Raw genomic sequence first — 14,715 nt, forward strand, 5'->3', positions numbered from 1 at the left:
CCGGCGTGAATTTAAGCCACCGTGTCGGGAACTCAAACTGTGGTCGACTACATGGGAGAGTCCAGTGACATAGCCATTATACCAACTGCTGGTCCTGCTTAGTATATTTTCTATTGAATATTTTAAATGAATTTCAAAGGCATTTTTTATAAATAACTTTTTTCCTCTATCTGATTTAGATGATTGAAATGAATGTTAGTATTTTATTGGCTCCTCTTTTCCTGTTGGTTTTTAAACTTTTTTCTCCATTAAAGTTGCTCAAATAAAGAGAAGTTTGTTATAAGGCTTCAGAGAGGCCTCAAGGAATGGAAGAGCAGAAAAAGAGGTGATATTTTGGGAACTGGAAAATCTGTCAAGAACAAGACCACTTTTTCCTTTTCCTTGGGACCACGTGTTTTCTCATTTGTTTTTCTTTGATCTTTCTTTTGCTTTTTTTTGGTCATGTTTTTTAAGCTTGGTTCTTTGCAGCTCATTGGCTCAATTGCTTCAAGTTCCAGTTCTAAAACTCTGTAATCTCTTTTGGCTAGGGACTGGATAGACTGACCTTGTGTCAGTTCCTCACTCCTTATCCCATCAGCTTTATCTGGGGGCAGAACCTATTGATTGAGGAAGAGAGTAGTAGTTCTTTAGAAAGTTCTTTAGTAGTAGTTCTTTAGAAATCAGGCAGTCACTGACATCTGTAGTACACGTTATACACAACTTCATTTAATGAACCTTTTCAAAACAGTTTAAAGGCATAACTTGAGATCAGTTGTTTTGTGTTCAATAGCAAGGATTGTCATTTTTGGCTTTTGAAAAATGTTAAAGTCACAGGAACATGTACATGATAATCACCAAGTTTAGGAAAGTGATTCTTACTGCTGGATGAGGAGAGGGAGATGAGTATGGGTAGAGATGCACCAGGGTCTTCAGCCAGATTGGTAACAGTTTATTTGTTAAATTGAGAAGTGAGTACATTGGTGTTCATGACATAATTTCTAATACTTTTTGTTGTGCCTTACCTATTTACAGTAAATTTAAATCACAGAAAAAAGGAAAGTTGGGATGAGCAGTTGACGTAATGGCCATGTTGCTGGACTCCCATGTAGTCAACTGCAGTTAGATTCCCGGACCCAGTGGCTTAAACCCACGTTGGGCGCGTGTGCGTAAGTGCCCAAGATCCCAAGAAGAGAATGGAGGAGACGGGATTGCGGTGTGGCCATCTCCCCTGGGAGGTGATTTCTCACCTTCTGTCTCTCTCTTTTTAGCGAATGCATGCGCCCTATAGCAAAAACCTCTCCAAAAAAAAGAAGAAAGAAAAAAGAAAGGAGGAAAGTCTATTTGTGGGTCATTATAGATCACTTTAAATTTAAATAAAGACATTGACAGACATTAGGCCTCAGAAGTGAAGAGGGGATGAGCAGTTGACGTAATGGCCATGTTGCTGGACTCCCATGTAGTCAACTGCAGTTAGATTCCCGGACCCAGTGGCTTAAACTCACGTTGGGCGCGTGTGCGTAAGTGCCCAAGATCCCAAGAAGAGAATGGAGGAGACGGGATTGCGGTGTGGCCATCCCCCCTGGGAGGTGATTTCTCACCTTCTGTCTCTCTATCTCTTTTTAGCGAATGCATGCGCCCTATAGCAAAAACCTCTCCAAAAAAAAGAAGAAAGAAAAAAGAAAGGAGGAAAGTCTATTTGTGGGTCATTATAGATCACTTTAAATTTAAATAAAGACATTGACAGACATTAGGCCTCAGAAGTGAAGAGGTCCAACAGTTATTGAAAATTTATTAACTCTTTCCTGAATGTCAAAATTGTTGACAATGTGGCTTTTAGCTATTATAGCAGGGAAAATGTAATTTATAAAATAAATTTTTAACTGTCTAGTTAATTATATTGCCTGGTCTAAATCCTAGAAGCATTTATACAGAAATCATACTACCTGCCATTGTGGAAGTGGAAAATCATAGCAAGATTTACTATATTAGATAAGGAATGCTTAACTTTATAAGCTTGGTATAGGGCTTAAATACAAAATTGTCTTTGTCTCTTCATTCTGTCTTCTTCATGTAGACATCTCCTAATTAATATGGTATCTTTAAGTATTTTCTATTTTTTAAGAATGAGTGTATTGATGTGTATATGACATTTTGCTTATCCAGTCGTCTGGATTGCTTTCACGTTAGCTATTGTGAATATGTTACTGTGAACATGGATGTGTGAGTCTGTCTTCAGGATTCTATTTTCAAGGCTGACCTTTTGGCCTAGTGGTTAAAGGAGCTGGATTCCCCATGGCCTGCCATACTGTTTGAACCCCAGCCCCAGTGCGAAGCAGGCAGGTGTGGGATGCAGAAATGGAGGAGAAGGGATTACAGCATGACCATCCCCCATTGGGGTATGCTTTCTTCCTCCCCTTTTTCTTTGTCTTTGGCAAGCACAAACACCCTCTGCTCCCCCACCCCCCGCCCAAATATATACTTTCAATTTTTCGGGTGTATATCCGGAATTGGAATTGCTGGGTCTTATGGTAATACTATCTTTCAGTTTTTGAAGAAATGCCATTGCGTTTTCTTCAGTGACTGTATCGTTATGCATTCTTACCAACAGACAAGGTTTTGATTTTTTCAGCACTTATTTTCTGTTTTTTTGTTTGTTTGTTTTGTTTTTGAAAGCATTCATCCTGATAGATATGAGGTAGTCATGATATAATTTTTAATTATTTATTTTTCTTCCTCCTCTTTTTTTGTTTTTGGTTAGGTTTTTGCCATAGGGTTTATGCACTTGCTGGAGAGAGACAGAGAAGGAAAGTGAGCAGTCACTCCCCCGGGTAGGGGGGTGGGGATGGCTGTGCGGCAGTTCCATTCTCCTCTTGGGATCTCGGGCACATAGACATACATGCTCAGTGTGCTTTACATTCTGCGAGGTCCAGGATTCAAACCAGTCTGGCCATATGGAGTCCAGCACCTTAACTACCGTGCCTTCTGCTGGCCCCAGTGATTTACTTTTCTAAGTAAAATCAAAATTATTGTATCATCAGAAACTCTTTAGAGAGTTTGGAAAAATACATTTTAGAGATGATGAAATCCTTTTCTGACTTTTGCGAAAGGCCAGATAAGTTAGGGCATTGACTTTACTAATCTTATTATACTATTGATGTTCTTTGAATACTGATATGTTGCAGGTAAATTGGCAGGATGAGGAGCAGCAGATCAAAAGAGGTGCCTTTACCAAATCCAAGGAACTCGCAAAGCAAAGATACTGTCCAAGGTATAATTTTTTTTTTTCTAACTGAATTTAATGCATCGTTTAGGTCATAATGTATTCAGTTCTGGACTAATCAATAAATGAAAATTATACATATCCTTTTCTTTTCTTTTTTTTTGGGAACTATTTATTCAGTTTATTCATTCATTTATTTTAATTTGACCAGAGAGAGAGAGAGAGAAAGAGAGAGAGAAAGTGAGAAAGCAAGCCTCCAGGTCCGGGATTTGAACTGTGGTTGGCCATGTCCAGCACCTTAACCACCATGCCATCTGCTGGCCCTTATATGCTTTGATTTCTAAGATTGGAGAAATAATTTTAAAATTCAATATATTTTTTAAAGTGGGTACCTAACCTTCATGTTACCATCCTGTGGTAACTTTTGTAAAGGGAAATTAAAAAAAAAAAAAAAAAAGCAGTATATATGTAAAATTAGTTTCAAACAATCTTCTAAAAATTTTGGCTTGGGACCAGCAGGTGGTGTAATGGTTACGTTGCTGAACTCTTACATAGTCAACCATGCTTTGAGTCCTGGACTCAGAGGCTTAAAATTCATGGTGGGCACGTGTGTGTGCCCAAAATCCCAAGAGGAAAACGGAGGAGAGGATTGCGGCATGGCTATCCCCTCTAGGGATTGATTTCTTGCTTTCTGTTTCTCTGTCTCTATCTTGCTGGTGAACGCACACGCCCTACAGCAAATAATCTTTCTTTAAAAAAAAAAAGAAATTCTGTCCTAATGTCAGTAAATGCTATAATGTAGTTCCTGTTACAATGTCATAGACTTATAATGTAAATATAACAAAAGAAATAGTCTCATTGAACTATTGACTTTTTAATAATGTATCAAAGGTAACTCTAAAACCTGATATTTTTTGAAGGAAATTAACAAAGTGTAATATAGTTGGAAGAAGATTATTGGGTTTGTGAGGGCTCTGGACCTCAAAGTGTCTGAGGAGAATTTGCAAGAAGTGAAATAGTTATTCTAGAGGAGGATGACTCCTAGGAAATATGTGACCAAAATCTGGAGTAGTTTTCTAATTAATATTCTGATTTCTTTTTTCACATTGTAATGTGAATATGACACAATACAAAATTTTCTATTTGTTCAGCTCTTTGGGGTAAATTGAGGATGCTACTTATTTTTAGAGATATCTGAACAGGTGTGGGTGGGGATATCAGTTCAGCTGTCCTAAGGATGAATGATGCCAGTGTCTATTCAATTCTAAACTATGTGTTGGGAAGCTTGACTTTATAGAATGGTTGTTAAGGAAAAAAAGCATGGCTCAATATAGTAAAAGCACCTGCTGAGGAATACTTCTGCTAATAAAGTGGTTCTCAAACTTAAGTGTCCATTTGGGAACTTATTAAAATTGAGATTCTGGCCCAGCCCCAGCAGCATGTGCTAGCTGATGGTGTTGTTTGGTTGGCTGAGTCTGCGTGGGAATCCCACGTTTGATCCCCAGCCTACACCAAAGAGCTGGGCATGGTGGTTCACACCTATATAGTCTCAGCTACTAGGGAGGTTGTGACAGTGTGATCACAACATAGTGAGACTCTGTCTTATGAAAGAGAGAGAAAAATAGAAGAATAATTTCAGATTCTGAGATTTGCCTCAGAGATTCTGATTCAGTAAATACTGCTTTTTTCCCTAGCAGATATAACTACATCGTGGGATGCACTTTCTCAGACCAAGGCTGCTGTAAGTAGTTTTAACTCTTACTTGTTTTCTTCTGGTTTCAAATTCATTTCTTATTATGATGAGTAGATTACACTTTGTCTATAGCACTTTAGATAACACACAGCTAAACACTTGGTAAGAAGTGGTATACTGTGTATTACACAATGAACGCGGGTGACAGCCATTGCATAGTAAAAGAAAAAGCGATGTACTGCTATAGGTGTCAGGAGTAATAATACTGTGCATATGAAATGTTAAAAACATGCTTCTATTTATTCACTTTTAATAAATTTGTTCATTGATGTTGAAGATTTAAAACAACACTTTTGATGGGAACCAACAGTGTAATGGCTGTGTCGCTGGACTCCCACGTAGTCGACCGCGGTTTGCGTCCCGGACCCCGTGGCTTAAAACTCACCCTGGGAGTGTGTGCGTGTGTGCCCAAGATCCTGAGAGAATGGAGGAGAAGGGATTGCGGCGTGACCATCTGTGACCATCCCCCCTCGGGGCTGATTTCTCGCTTTCTGTCTCTATGTCTCTCTCTGTCTGTCTGGTGAGCGCACGCGCCCTATAGCAAAAAACTCTCTCTAAAAAATAAATAAATAAAAAAAAATAAAACAACACTTTTGGAAAGTTGGGGCTATCTGTGTTCATGTAGTAGGCTTGTTAGGGAGGAAATGAAAGGAAGTAGTTTCCCCTTAAAAGGACTGCGAGTTATGTCTTTTTTTGGCTTAATATAATAAAATACTTGGTTTTTTCTCTTGTATTGCTGAAGAGGGATGACTGTTTCCGTAAGTCATTGGTGGCAACCTGTTTCCATCTGTGTTCTGGTCTGGAGTTTAGAAGTCTAACTTGGCAAGTGAGGCATAATCCTGTTAAAAGGAGATACTTTTTGTGTTCCTTTCTTTTTTCATTTTCTTTCTAGGCAGATTACTCTTCTAATATATCCTCTTTTTATTTTCCTTTCCATACCACATGAATCTGAATCACCTGTTTCCGTTCTGAGTATTTTAGTGGTATTTTCTGTTCTCTGATCTTTTTTTTTTTTTTTTGAGAGGTTTTTTGCTATAGGGCATGTGCGCTCACCAGAGAGAGACAGAGAGACCGAGAAAGAGAAATCAGCCCCCAGGGGAGATGGCCACGTGGCAATCCCTTCTCCTCCATTCTCCTCTCAGGATCTTGGGCACCCATGCACACGCACACGCACATGCACCCGGCGTGAGTTTAAGCCACTGGGTCCGGGGCTCAAGCCTCAGTCGACTACATGGGAGTCCAGCGACATAGCCATTACGCCAACGGCTGGTCCCCCATTTTCTGGTCTTTAAAATTGGCTTGAAACTGAATTTGGAAAAGATATTATAACCTAGATTTGGTCCCAATACAGTGTCAAATTTTGGTCCTATGATTAGGCAATATATTTTCTCTATTTTAAATCAATATATTCTCTCTCTTCTAAATGAATGTTATATATTTCTAATGTATTAGAACTAAACTAATTTAGAACTAAATTGTTAATAGTTGTTTTTCAAAACTAGAGTACGTGTTAGGTGTATTTTCCAAGCCACCAGATCCAGGACTCAAACAGTGTGGTTGGTCATGTTGGATTCAGCCTCTTTAACTACCATACCACCTGACTGGCCCCAGGTTTTTTGTTTGTTTTTTAATAAGTACTGAAAGAAGATAAATCAAATTTTTTTTACAGCATCCTTATGTGGTAGAATTTTGATGACTTTAATTTACTTTCTACATTTTTCTTTTTCCTAACTTTTCTTGCAAGCATATACTCTTCTATTCAGAAAGAAATGCTTTTATCAATAAAAATCATTGAGAATATTGGTGGTTATACCGTAGGTTGATTTATATTACAAAGTCTATGTAAAACCTGAATTTGATCTTGTGAATTTTGTTCTTATTGTAAAACTTACTTTATAGACATAAAACTATAAACAGTTGTGGCTCTCCTAAATTTTAGTCCAACTAAATCATTCTTATTTTTGCATGTAAATTGCATCAGATATAGTGCATAGTATATATGCACTATATATAATATCATTGCTTTAAACAATTCAACAATTAAGAAAAATAGATCAACACGACAAATATATAGAAATGCTTTGATATCCTTCAGAATCTTTTTGATTTTCTTGTCAAATTGGGGCAGCACTGTACCAGCTGTTATTATAGCTGAAGAAATAATGATGAAAAAATTAGTATACACAAAAGTATTCCTGAGTTCTTTCTACTTTGGAGAAAGAAATAGAACAATATAATAAAGTTTTAAATGATCATGAAAGTGCATGGGAGCTGGATTATTTAAAGAATTAACTCATGTGTTGTGATGGTGTTTAAACTTTAGCTGAGACATATTGAAAACAAATTAGAAGTAACCCCTGCCAGTACGGCTATGCTTGATTCTGTTATGGAGGCCAAGAAGTCTTCTGCAAATGCTACCAGAAAAATAAGTAGAAAAGGTATGTATTAAGTTACTTTTGAAGTTACAAATCTATTAAACATAAGGTTTTGATGTGAGTTTTGTTTGAATTTAATTTCTTTTTAAAGTCTGATATATTTGCTTATTTCTGGTGTAAAGAACTATACATCAGTGGCATTTAAGTTGTTTTTTCCTTTGGTACTGATACTGAGTTGTTATAAAGCAGCTTCACATTCAGTGACTAGATGTGTTATCATCATCTTTTGATGAGGGACTTTGTCAAAGGGAACTCATTTTTGACAGTGAGTTTTCTTTTCCTTTTTTTTTTTTTTCTGAGGCTTCTGTTGTATGGCATGTGTGCCCACCAGAGAGGCTGAAAGTGAGAGATCATCCCCCGGGGCAATGGCCACACCACAGTCCCTTCTCCATCCTCCTTGTGGGATTTTGGGCATGTATGCACATGTGCCTGGCATGATTTTCAAGCCACTGGATCCAGGATTTGACCTGCCATTGACACCATGGGAGTCCAGCGCCTCAACTACCATGCCACCTGCAGGCTCCTTCATTTGTTTTTAATGATGAGAATTTCATTTGGGGGGTTATGTATGTCTTTTTTTCTCCCCACATGTATATCACCTTAAAAGTGAAATTTACTTAACACGGGTATTTTTGTTTGGATTTAAAATCACAAATGGGGGACCAGCAGTTGGTGTAATGGCTGTGTCGCTGGACTCCCATGTAGTTGACTACTGCTCCAGTCCCAGACCCGGTGGCTTAAACTCACACTGGGTGCATGTGCGTGCCCAAGATCCCAAGAGGAGAATGGAGGAGAAGGGATTACAGTGTGGCCATCCCCCCCGGGGAAATGATTTCTCGCTTTCTGTCTCTCTGTCTCTGTCTTTCTGGTGAGCAAATGTGCCTTATAGTAAAAAACATCTCAAAAAAAAATCACAAATGGAATATCTTTTGTTCAGATACCATTATAAATTGATGCAATGCATGTATTTTCTTTGGTTACTTTCATATATTTGATTCTTAATTGGTGGTTTCTTCATTGGTGATTTAAAACCTATAGGTCAGTACTGTTTATCTAAACTATAACTTTTTCCCCTTAAATTTTGCCATAGGGCATATATACTTGCTAGAGAGAGACGCACAGAGGGAAAGTACCCTACACACGGGTATATACTGTGGGGGTTGGTTACGCTGCAGTCACTTCTCCATTTTTCCCTTCTTTTGGGATTCTGGGTGTGTATACACACAGGCCTAATGTGTTTTTCAAGCCTGAGACTTGAACTGTGCAGTTAGTCATTTGGGATCCAACCTCCTTAACCATCATGTTACGGGCTGGCCCCTATGATTTTTTTTTTTTTAAACCTGTAAGTTTATTGAGTTTTATTTGGTAATTCTCTCATAAGCAAGTAAGAATTGTTGCCACAAAGGAATTTTATATAGAGAATTTCATTTTGTATTATTTGCTCAGAATATCGATTAAATTACTATAATTATTTAACTTGAATGTTTTCTACTTATATAAAATCAAACTAGAGATGCCAGTAATGATACATACCTAAGTTACTTTCTTTGTTACTAGTAAAGGGGCCCGCAATTGGCATGGTGGTTAAAGTGTTGAACTCTCACAGGGCTGGCTGTGGTTCAAGTCCCAGACCTGGCACCTTGAAAAATCACACTGTGTATGTGTGTTTGTGTGTGTGTGTGTGGAGGGAGGGGGCGGGGGCTGGCCCAAATCCCAAGAGAATGGAGGAGAAGGGATTGTGGCGTGGCCACGTCCAGACTTTCTCACATTCTGTCTCTCTTTGGCATGCACATGTGCCCTATGGCAAAAACTAAATAAAAAAAAGATAGTAGCCAAATTTAGTGATAGTTTTTTTTTTTTTAAGTTTATTTATTTATTTCAAAAGAGGGAGATAGAGAGACAGGCACTCTATCGGAGTCTTCACGCTGCAGTCCACCTCCAGTCTCAGCCACCCTGAATCATGGGCAGGTGTACTGTGCACTTAGTGTGCTGAGGGAGGTTTCAGGACCCAGGACCTTCCCTGTGTGGGTTCAGCTGGGTTACCGCAGTGCCACTGCCTGATCTGAGACTGTTGTATTTTGTGATCTCATAGATTTCTTTTTCCTTCAGAAGGCAGATACCTGGATGATTCTTGGGTTAATGCTCCAACCTCCAAATCCTCTAAATCACGAAAAGAGAAATCTCGCAGTCCTCTCAGAGCTACCACCCTGGAGAGTAATGTGAAGAAAAATAATCGTGTGGAATTTCGTGACCCTCTGGTTTCTTACAGGTTAGTATTGTAGAAAAAAAAGTTATTAACGAGGTTTAGTCTCTGATACTTACAATTGAGATTATAACTTTGTTTTTAAAGAATTATTTAACTTTTTTTTTTTTTGAGAGGTTTTTGCTATAGGGCGTGTGTGTTCACCAGAAAGACAGAGAAAGACAGAGAGACAGAAAGTGAAAAATCCCCTCCCAGGTTAGATGGCCACGCCACAATTCCTTCTCCTCCATTTTCCTCTCAGGATCTTGGGCATGAATGCACACGCACCCAGTATGAGTTTAACCCACTGGGTCTGGGACTCGAACTGCAGGCGACTACATAGGAGTCTAGCAACATAGCCATTATGCCACCTGCTGGTCTCTCACTTTATTTAATCTGACCAGAGAGTGACAGAGTGAGAGTGAGAGAGAGAGAGAAAGCGAGAAAGCAAGCTGCCAGGTCCTAGACTTGAACCACAGTAGGCCATGTGGGAGGAGTCCAGTGCCTTTAACCACCACGCCACCTGTTGGCCCTGAGATTATAATTTATTTTCAGAGTTTTCTATAATATTCTGGCTATGAGACAGTATTATAATATTCTTATATATATTGTCTTTTGTAGATCAATTATTTGGGAAGAAAAAGTAGTATTTTTTGCTTCTTGTCACCATCAGTGTAATAAATATATTTCCTAGAAACAAGTTCTTCCTTCTTTAGAAATGTGACTTTCTTTTTCCCTATCTGTAGTTGGGTATTATTCATAATGAACTTTATATAACTTATTTTTTTCCTCCACCTTATTTATTTATTTTTTGTAGCAGTAATTATTATTTGGGAAGAAAAAGTAGTATTTTTTGCTTCTTGTCACCATCAGTGTAATAAATATATTTCCTAGAAACAAGTTCTTCCTTCTTTAGAAATGTGACTTTCTTTTTCCCTATCTGTAGTTGGGTATTATTCATAATGAACTTTATATAACTTATTTTTTTCCTCCACCTTATTTATTTATTTTTTGTAGCAGTAATTAGTCACTTAACATTTCTTTCTTAATGAGAGCATAAGTTAGTTTATTGTTTTATTTTGTTGCCGAAGTATCCTTTCAACAACTTAAATTCATTTAAAATTAATGTATGACTTTTGATAGTATGGATGATATAAAATGCTTTTGCATATTTTGTTAACATAGTTTTGGATATTCATCTGGTACAATTACAGAATTTTACAGTTGAGGAATCCTTTACTAATGACTTAAACATGTTCATGTTCCATTTAGGTCCAAATAGTAATAAATAATAAATATTGGACTTCTGTATTTGTTTTACTTATAAGCTCTTTTTGTGTTTTAAAGTATCATTTAATAAATCAAAGAATTTCATGATCATGTTTGGTATTTCTAGGCAAATGTTTGTACTCTTAAATTTGAGATTAAGAATTTGGGAGATAGAACTGGACTACGAGGCTCAATTTTTCATGTTACGTGTTAGAGTTTTGAAATATCTAGGTGAAAGTACTCAGTAGGCTTTTGAAAATCTGGATAAAATGGCTAGCAGGTGGTATGGTGCTTAAGGGGTCTGAATTCCCACGGGGCCAGTCCAGTTTGAGTCCCGGACCTGGTAGCTTGCTTTCTCACTTTCTCTCTCTCTCTTTTCACTCTTTCCCTCTCTGTCAAATTAAAATAAGTAAAGTTAAATAAAATAATTTTTAAAAAAATCTGAGTAAGAGTGTATGTGAGACTACCAGGAATAGAATTTAAATTTGGGAGTTACCACTAGTATTGAAGTGGTACAAGTTGTGGAAAATATAGAGAAAGCCTGGGACTTAATCTGGGTAAAAGTTCATAGTTAGATAAGGGAAGAAGGAAAAACTTGAAGAATAATCAGTGTTTCTATCTTTAAACACACAAATATTAAATTACTTGCCTAGAAGCATTGTCAGTACTAGAATGGTGGTTGAGGGCGTTGGATTCCCATACGACTGACCGTGGTTTGAGTCCCACATCTGGTGGCTTGCTTTCTCCCTTTTGCTCTCTTTGTCTCTCTGGTCAAGTTAAAGAAGAATGACAAATGGAAATAAATAATTCTTTAAAAAAAGAGACTGAGTTACTGACTCATTTATATTCTAATGTTCTTCCTGCAAAGAATACTATCCAGTATTTAAAATTGTATAAATTATGTATATTTTTCTTTCTTTCTCTTTTTTAAGAGAGATTTTTGCTATAGGGCATGTGTGCCCTCTAGAGACAAGGAGACAGAAAGTGAGAAATCACCCCCTAGGGGATATGTCTATGCCACAGCCCTTTCTCCTCCATTCTCCTCTCAGGATTTTGGGCACACACACATGGGTCTGGTGTGAGTTTTAAGCCGCTGGGTCCAGGACTCAAACCACAGTCGACTACCTGGGAGTCCAGCAACATAACCATTACACCATCTGCTGGCCCCTTATTTTTTCTTTTTTAAAGTCAGAGGACAAGTATGCACACTTGAAAGAGGGTGGGGACAAAGAAAAAGAAAACAACCCCTAGTGGGATCTGACCACACGTGATCCTTTCACCTCCATCTCTGTCCTGTCAGGATGTTGCCTGTGCACCTACGCACACAAGCCCTGCGTGTTTTCAAGTTGCCAGGGCTGGAATTCTAACTACGGTTGAATAGCTCCCTCTGCGAGTACTTAACTGCTAAGCTACAGGACTGGACCAATTACATCTTTTAAGAAAACAAAAACAGAAACAAAACTCAGAGAACAACTGTGAATGCAATGCCCTTTCCACCTAGCAGACTCCATTCATTGCATAAAACTCTTTCATTGCATTTTGTATGATTTGTTGTTTCCCACTCCATTTCCCCAGCATAGCTAATAATTCCCTGTATTCCCATAATACTATATAATTTCTTCTATTATAAACTGTTTTCACTAGTGTTACAGTTTTATGTCATATCAACCCATTACATTAGTCCATATGTAAAAACAAAATTTTTTCTAATTTTTAAAATATTAATTTAATGCTAGGTATGTACTACATATTTAATAAGTATTTTCCTAACATTCTATTATGAAAATTTCCAAATTTATAGAAAATTGGAAAGAAATGTATACTAAGCACCCTCCAGTAAATATTTTTAAAGAATGGATGAAAGACTGTGAAATTACTTCACTTTTTTTTTTTTGTCAATTTTTTTTCCCTTTTGAGATTGAGGCAATATATTGTCACTCACCGTTTTATTCTTTATTTTATTCTCCACGTGCTCATTTGAAACCTAAGTCATTTAAACTGAATTGTGGCAGTCTGGTCAATATGGTGGAAATAGTTGCATTTAGTCTTGGTCTTTGACGGCAGACACAGGACTTGTTTTTTCAACCTTATCCGTTTAATAATCAACCACTTAGGACAGGTCTAAAGTTTTTTGCATGAAAATCTGATGAGAGTTGTCAACTACGAGAAGCGTACATGGACACAGTAGACATAATTACTGTGCTATGTTGTAATAGTCCTGGCTTTAAGAATTTTTGTGGTTTTAATCTTTTATGTCAATCAGTCTAAATCATGCTATATAATAAAACTATTCATGTGAGCTACACATATAATTTAAACTTTTTTTTTTAATGAATGAGATAGAGTGAGCTCAGGAGTATGGGAGGGAAATGGAGAGAGAGAGAGAAAAAAAGAGGTTTTTTTTTTGACAGGGTCTTGTCACTGTGGTCCTCTGCCTCAGCCTTCCAGTTGTCTAGGATGACAGGCATGTGCTATGGCACCTGGCCTGCTCAGGTTGGTCCAGGCTCCAAACCCAGGCTTCCCATCTGACCCCAGTCTCATACAGTGGTGCCTGACGGCTTGTGCCACTGTGGGTCTCATTTAAACATGTTTGGTAATCACACTGAAAAAAGATGTTTTATAATTTTTGAGATCCATTATGTAGCTTACATGACAGCACCTCTCAGTTTGGACTAGGGACACACCATGTGCTCAGTAGCCACAGGTGGCTAATATCTACTGCTTCAGACATTGCAGGTCCAAACCGTTACTTTGTTTGGGTTTATAATTTTATTCATGATTTATGTGTTCTTCTTATAGCTGAAATTTGTCTTCACTAACTGCCCACCTGTAAATTTTTTTTTTTTTAATTTATCTCTTCCATGAGTGAGAGGGAGACAGACAGATACCCAATAGGGTCCTGATGCCACAGTCCACTCCCAGCCAACCCTGGATTGTGGGCAAGCATGGTCTGGCATAATCAGGGAATTTTTCAGACTCGACCCAGAAACCTTTCCTCCCATGTAGGATTGCCTCACACAGTGTCACATTTTACCTCTGCGCTTTGTCTTTGGGTTGTTGTCTGGCCCCTAACCTCCCTGTCAGTAAACTGCTTTCTAAAAATGACAGTATTAAATTTATGTTTAAAAAGTAGTCTCTGTAGGAAGGTTTCTGCTGGTGTTTTTTGGAGAGGGAATATGAACTTCGTGCTACGCACTTTCATTCTGCCCAGTTTTCTTTGCTTACTCCTCAGTTTCCAGATAGTCTTTACATGGTATGAAGTTGCCAGAAGTGTTCTGTGGCTAAGAGAGATTTAACTTTACTATAAATGCATTTATTTGGAGGAAAATATGTATTATGCCTCCACTTTATTTCTATTTCTAATCTATTTAATTTGGTACATTATTTAAAAGTTTCATTTATGGGGACCAGCAGTTAACATAACAACTATGTTGCTGAACTCCCATGTAGCCGACTGCGGTTCGAATCCCGGACCCAGTGGCTTAAACTCAAACCGGGCGCATGTGCGTGCATGCCCAAGATTCCGAGAGGAGAATGGAGGAGAAGGGATTGCGGTGGGGCCATCCCCCCTGGGGGTGATTTCTCGCTTTCTGTCTGTCTCTCTGTCTCTCTGTCTTTCTGACAAGAGTACATGCTCTATAGTGAAAACCTCTCCAAAAAAAAAAAAAAAAAAGAAAGTTTCATTTATGAAAGTACAAGTATTTGAGAACTTTTTTTCGAATATTAATATTTCATAGGGGTTTGGCAGGTGGCATGGTGGTTAAGGCACTGGACTTCTACATGGCCAGCTGTGGTTTGAATCCTGGACCTGGCAGCT

The 14,715-nt window shown here is 38.0% G+C and overlaps 1 protein-coding gene across 2 annotated transcripts in view; it reads left to right on the top strand.

Moving 5' to 3' along the window:
- Positions 1-3,164: 3,164 nt before the first annotated feature.
- Positions 3,165-14,715, top strand: part of CEP350 (centrosomal protein 350) — a gene marked incomplete in the record, with an annotated part of 138,030 nt that continues 126,479 nt past the window's right edge. Inside the window, 4 exon segments of one of the 2 annotated variants that reach the window (XM_027767921.1) lie at positions 3,165-3,247; positions 4,894-4,940; positions 7,276-7,390; positions 9,497-9,656. In XM_027767921.1, the coding sequence (XP_027623722.1) occupies positions 3,175-3,247; positions 4,894-4,940; positions 7,276-7,390; positions 9,497-9,656 (395 nt within the window). 2 annotated transcript variants of the gene reach the window in all.

This window comes from Tupaia chinensis, unplaced genomic scaffold (genome assembly GCF_000334495.1).
Source record: "Tupaia chinensis unplaced genomic scaffold, TupChi_1.0 Scaffold000074_1, whole genome shotgun sequence".
Lineage (NCBI taxonomy): Eukaryota > Metazoa > Chordata > Mammalia > Scandentia > Tupaiidae > Tupaia > Tupaia belangeri.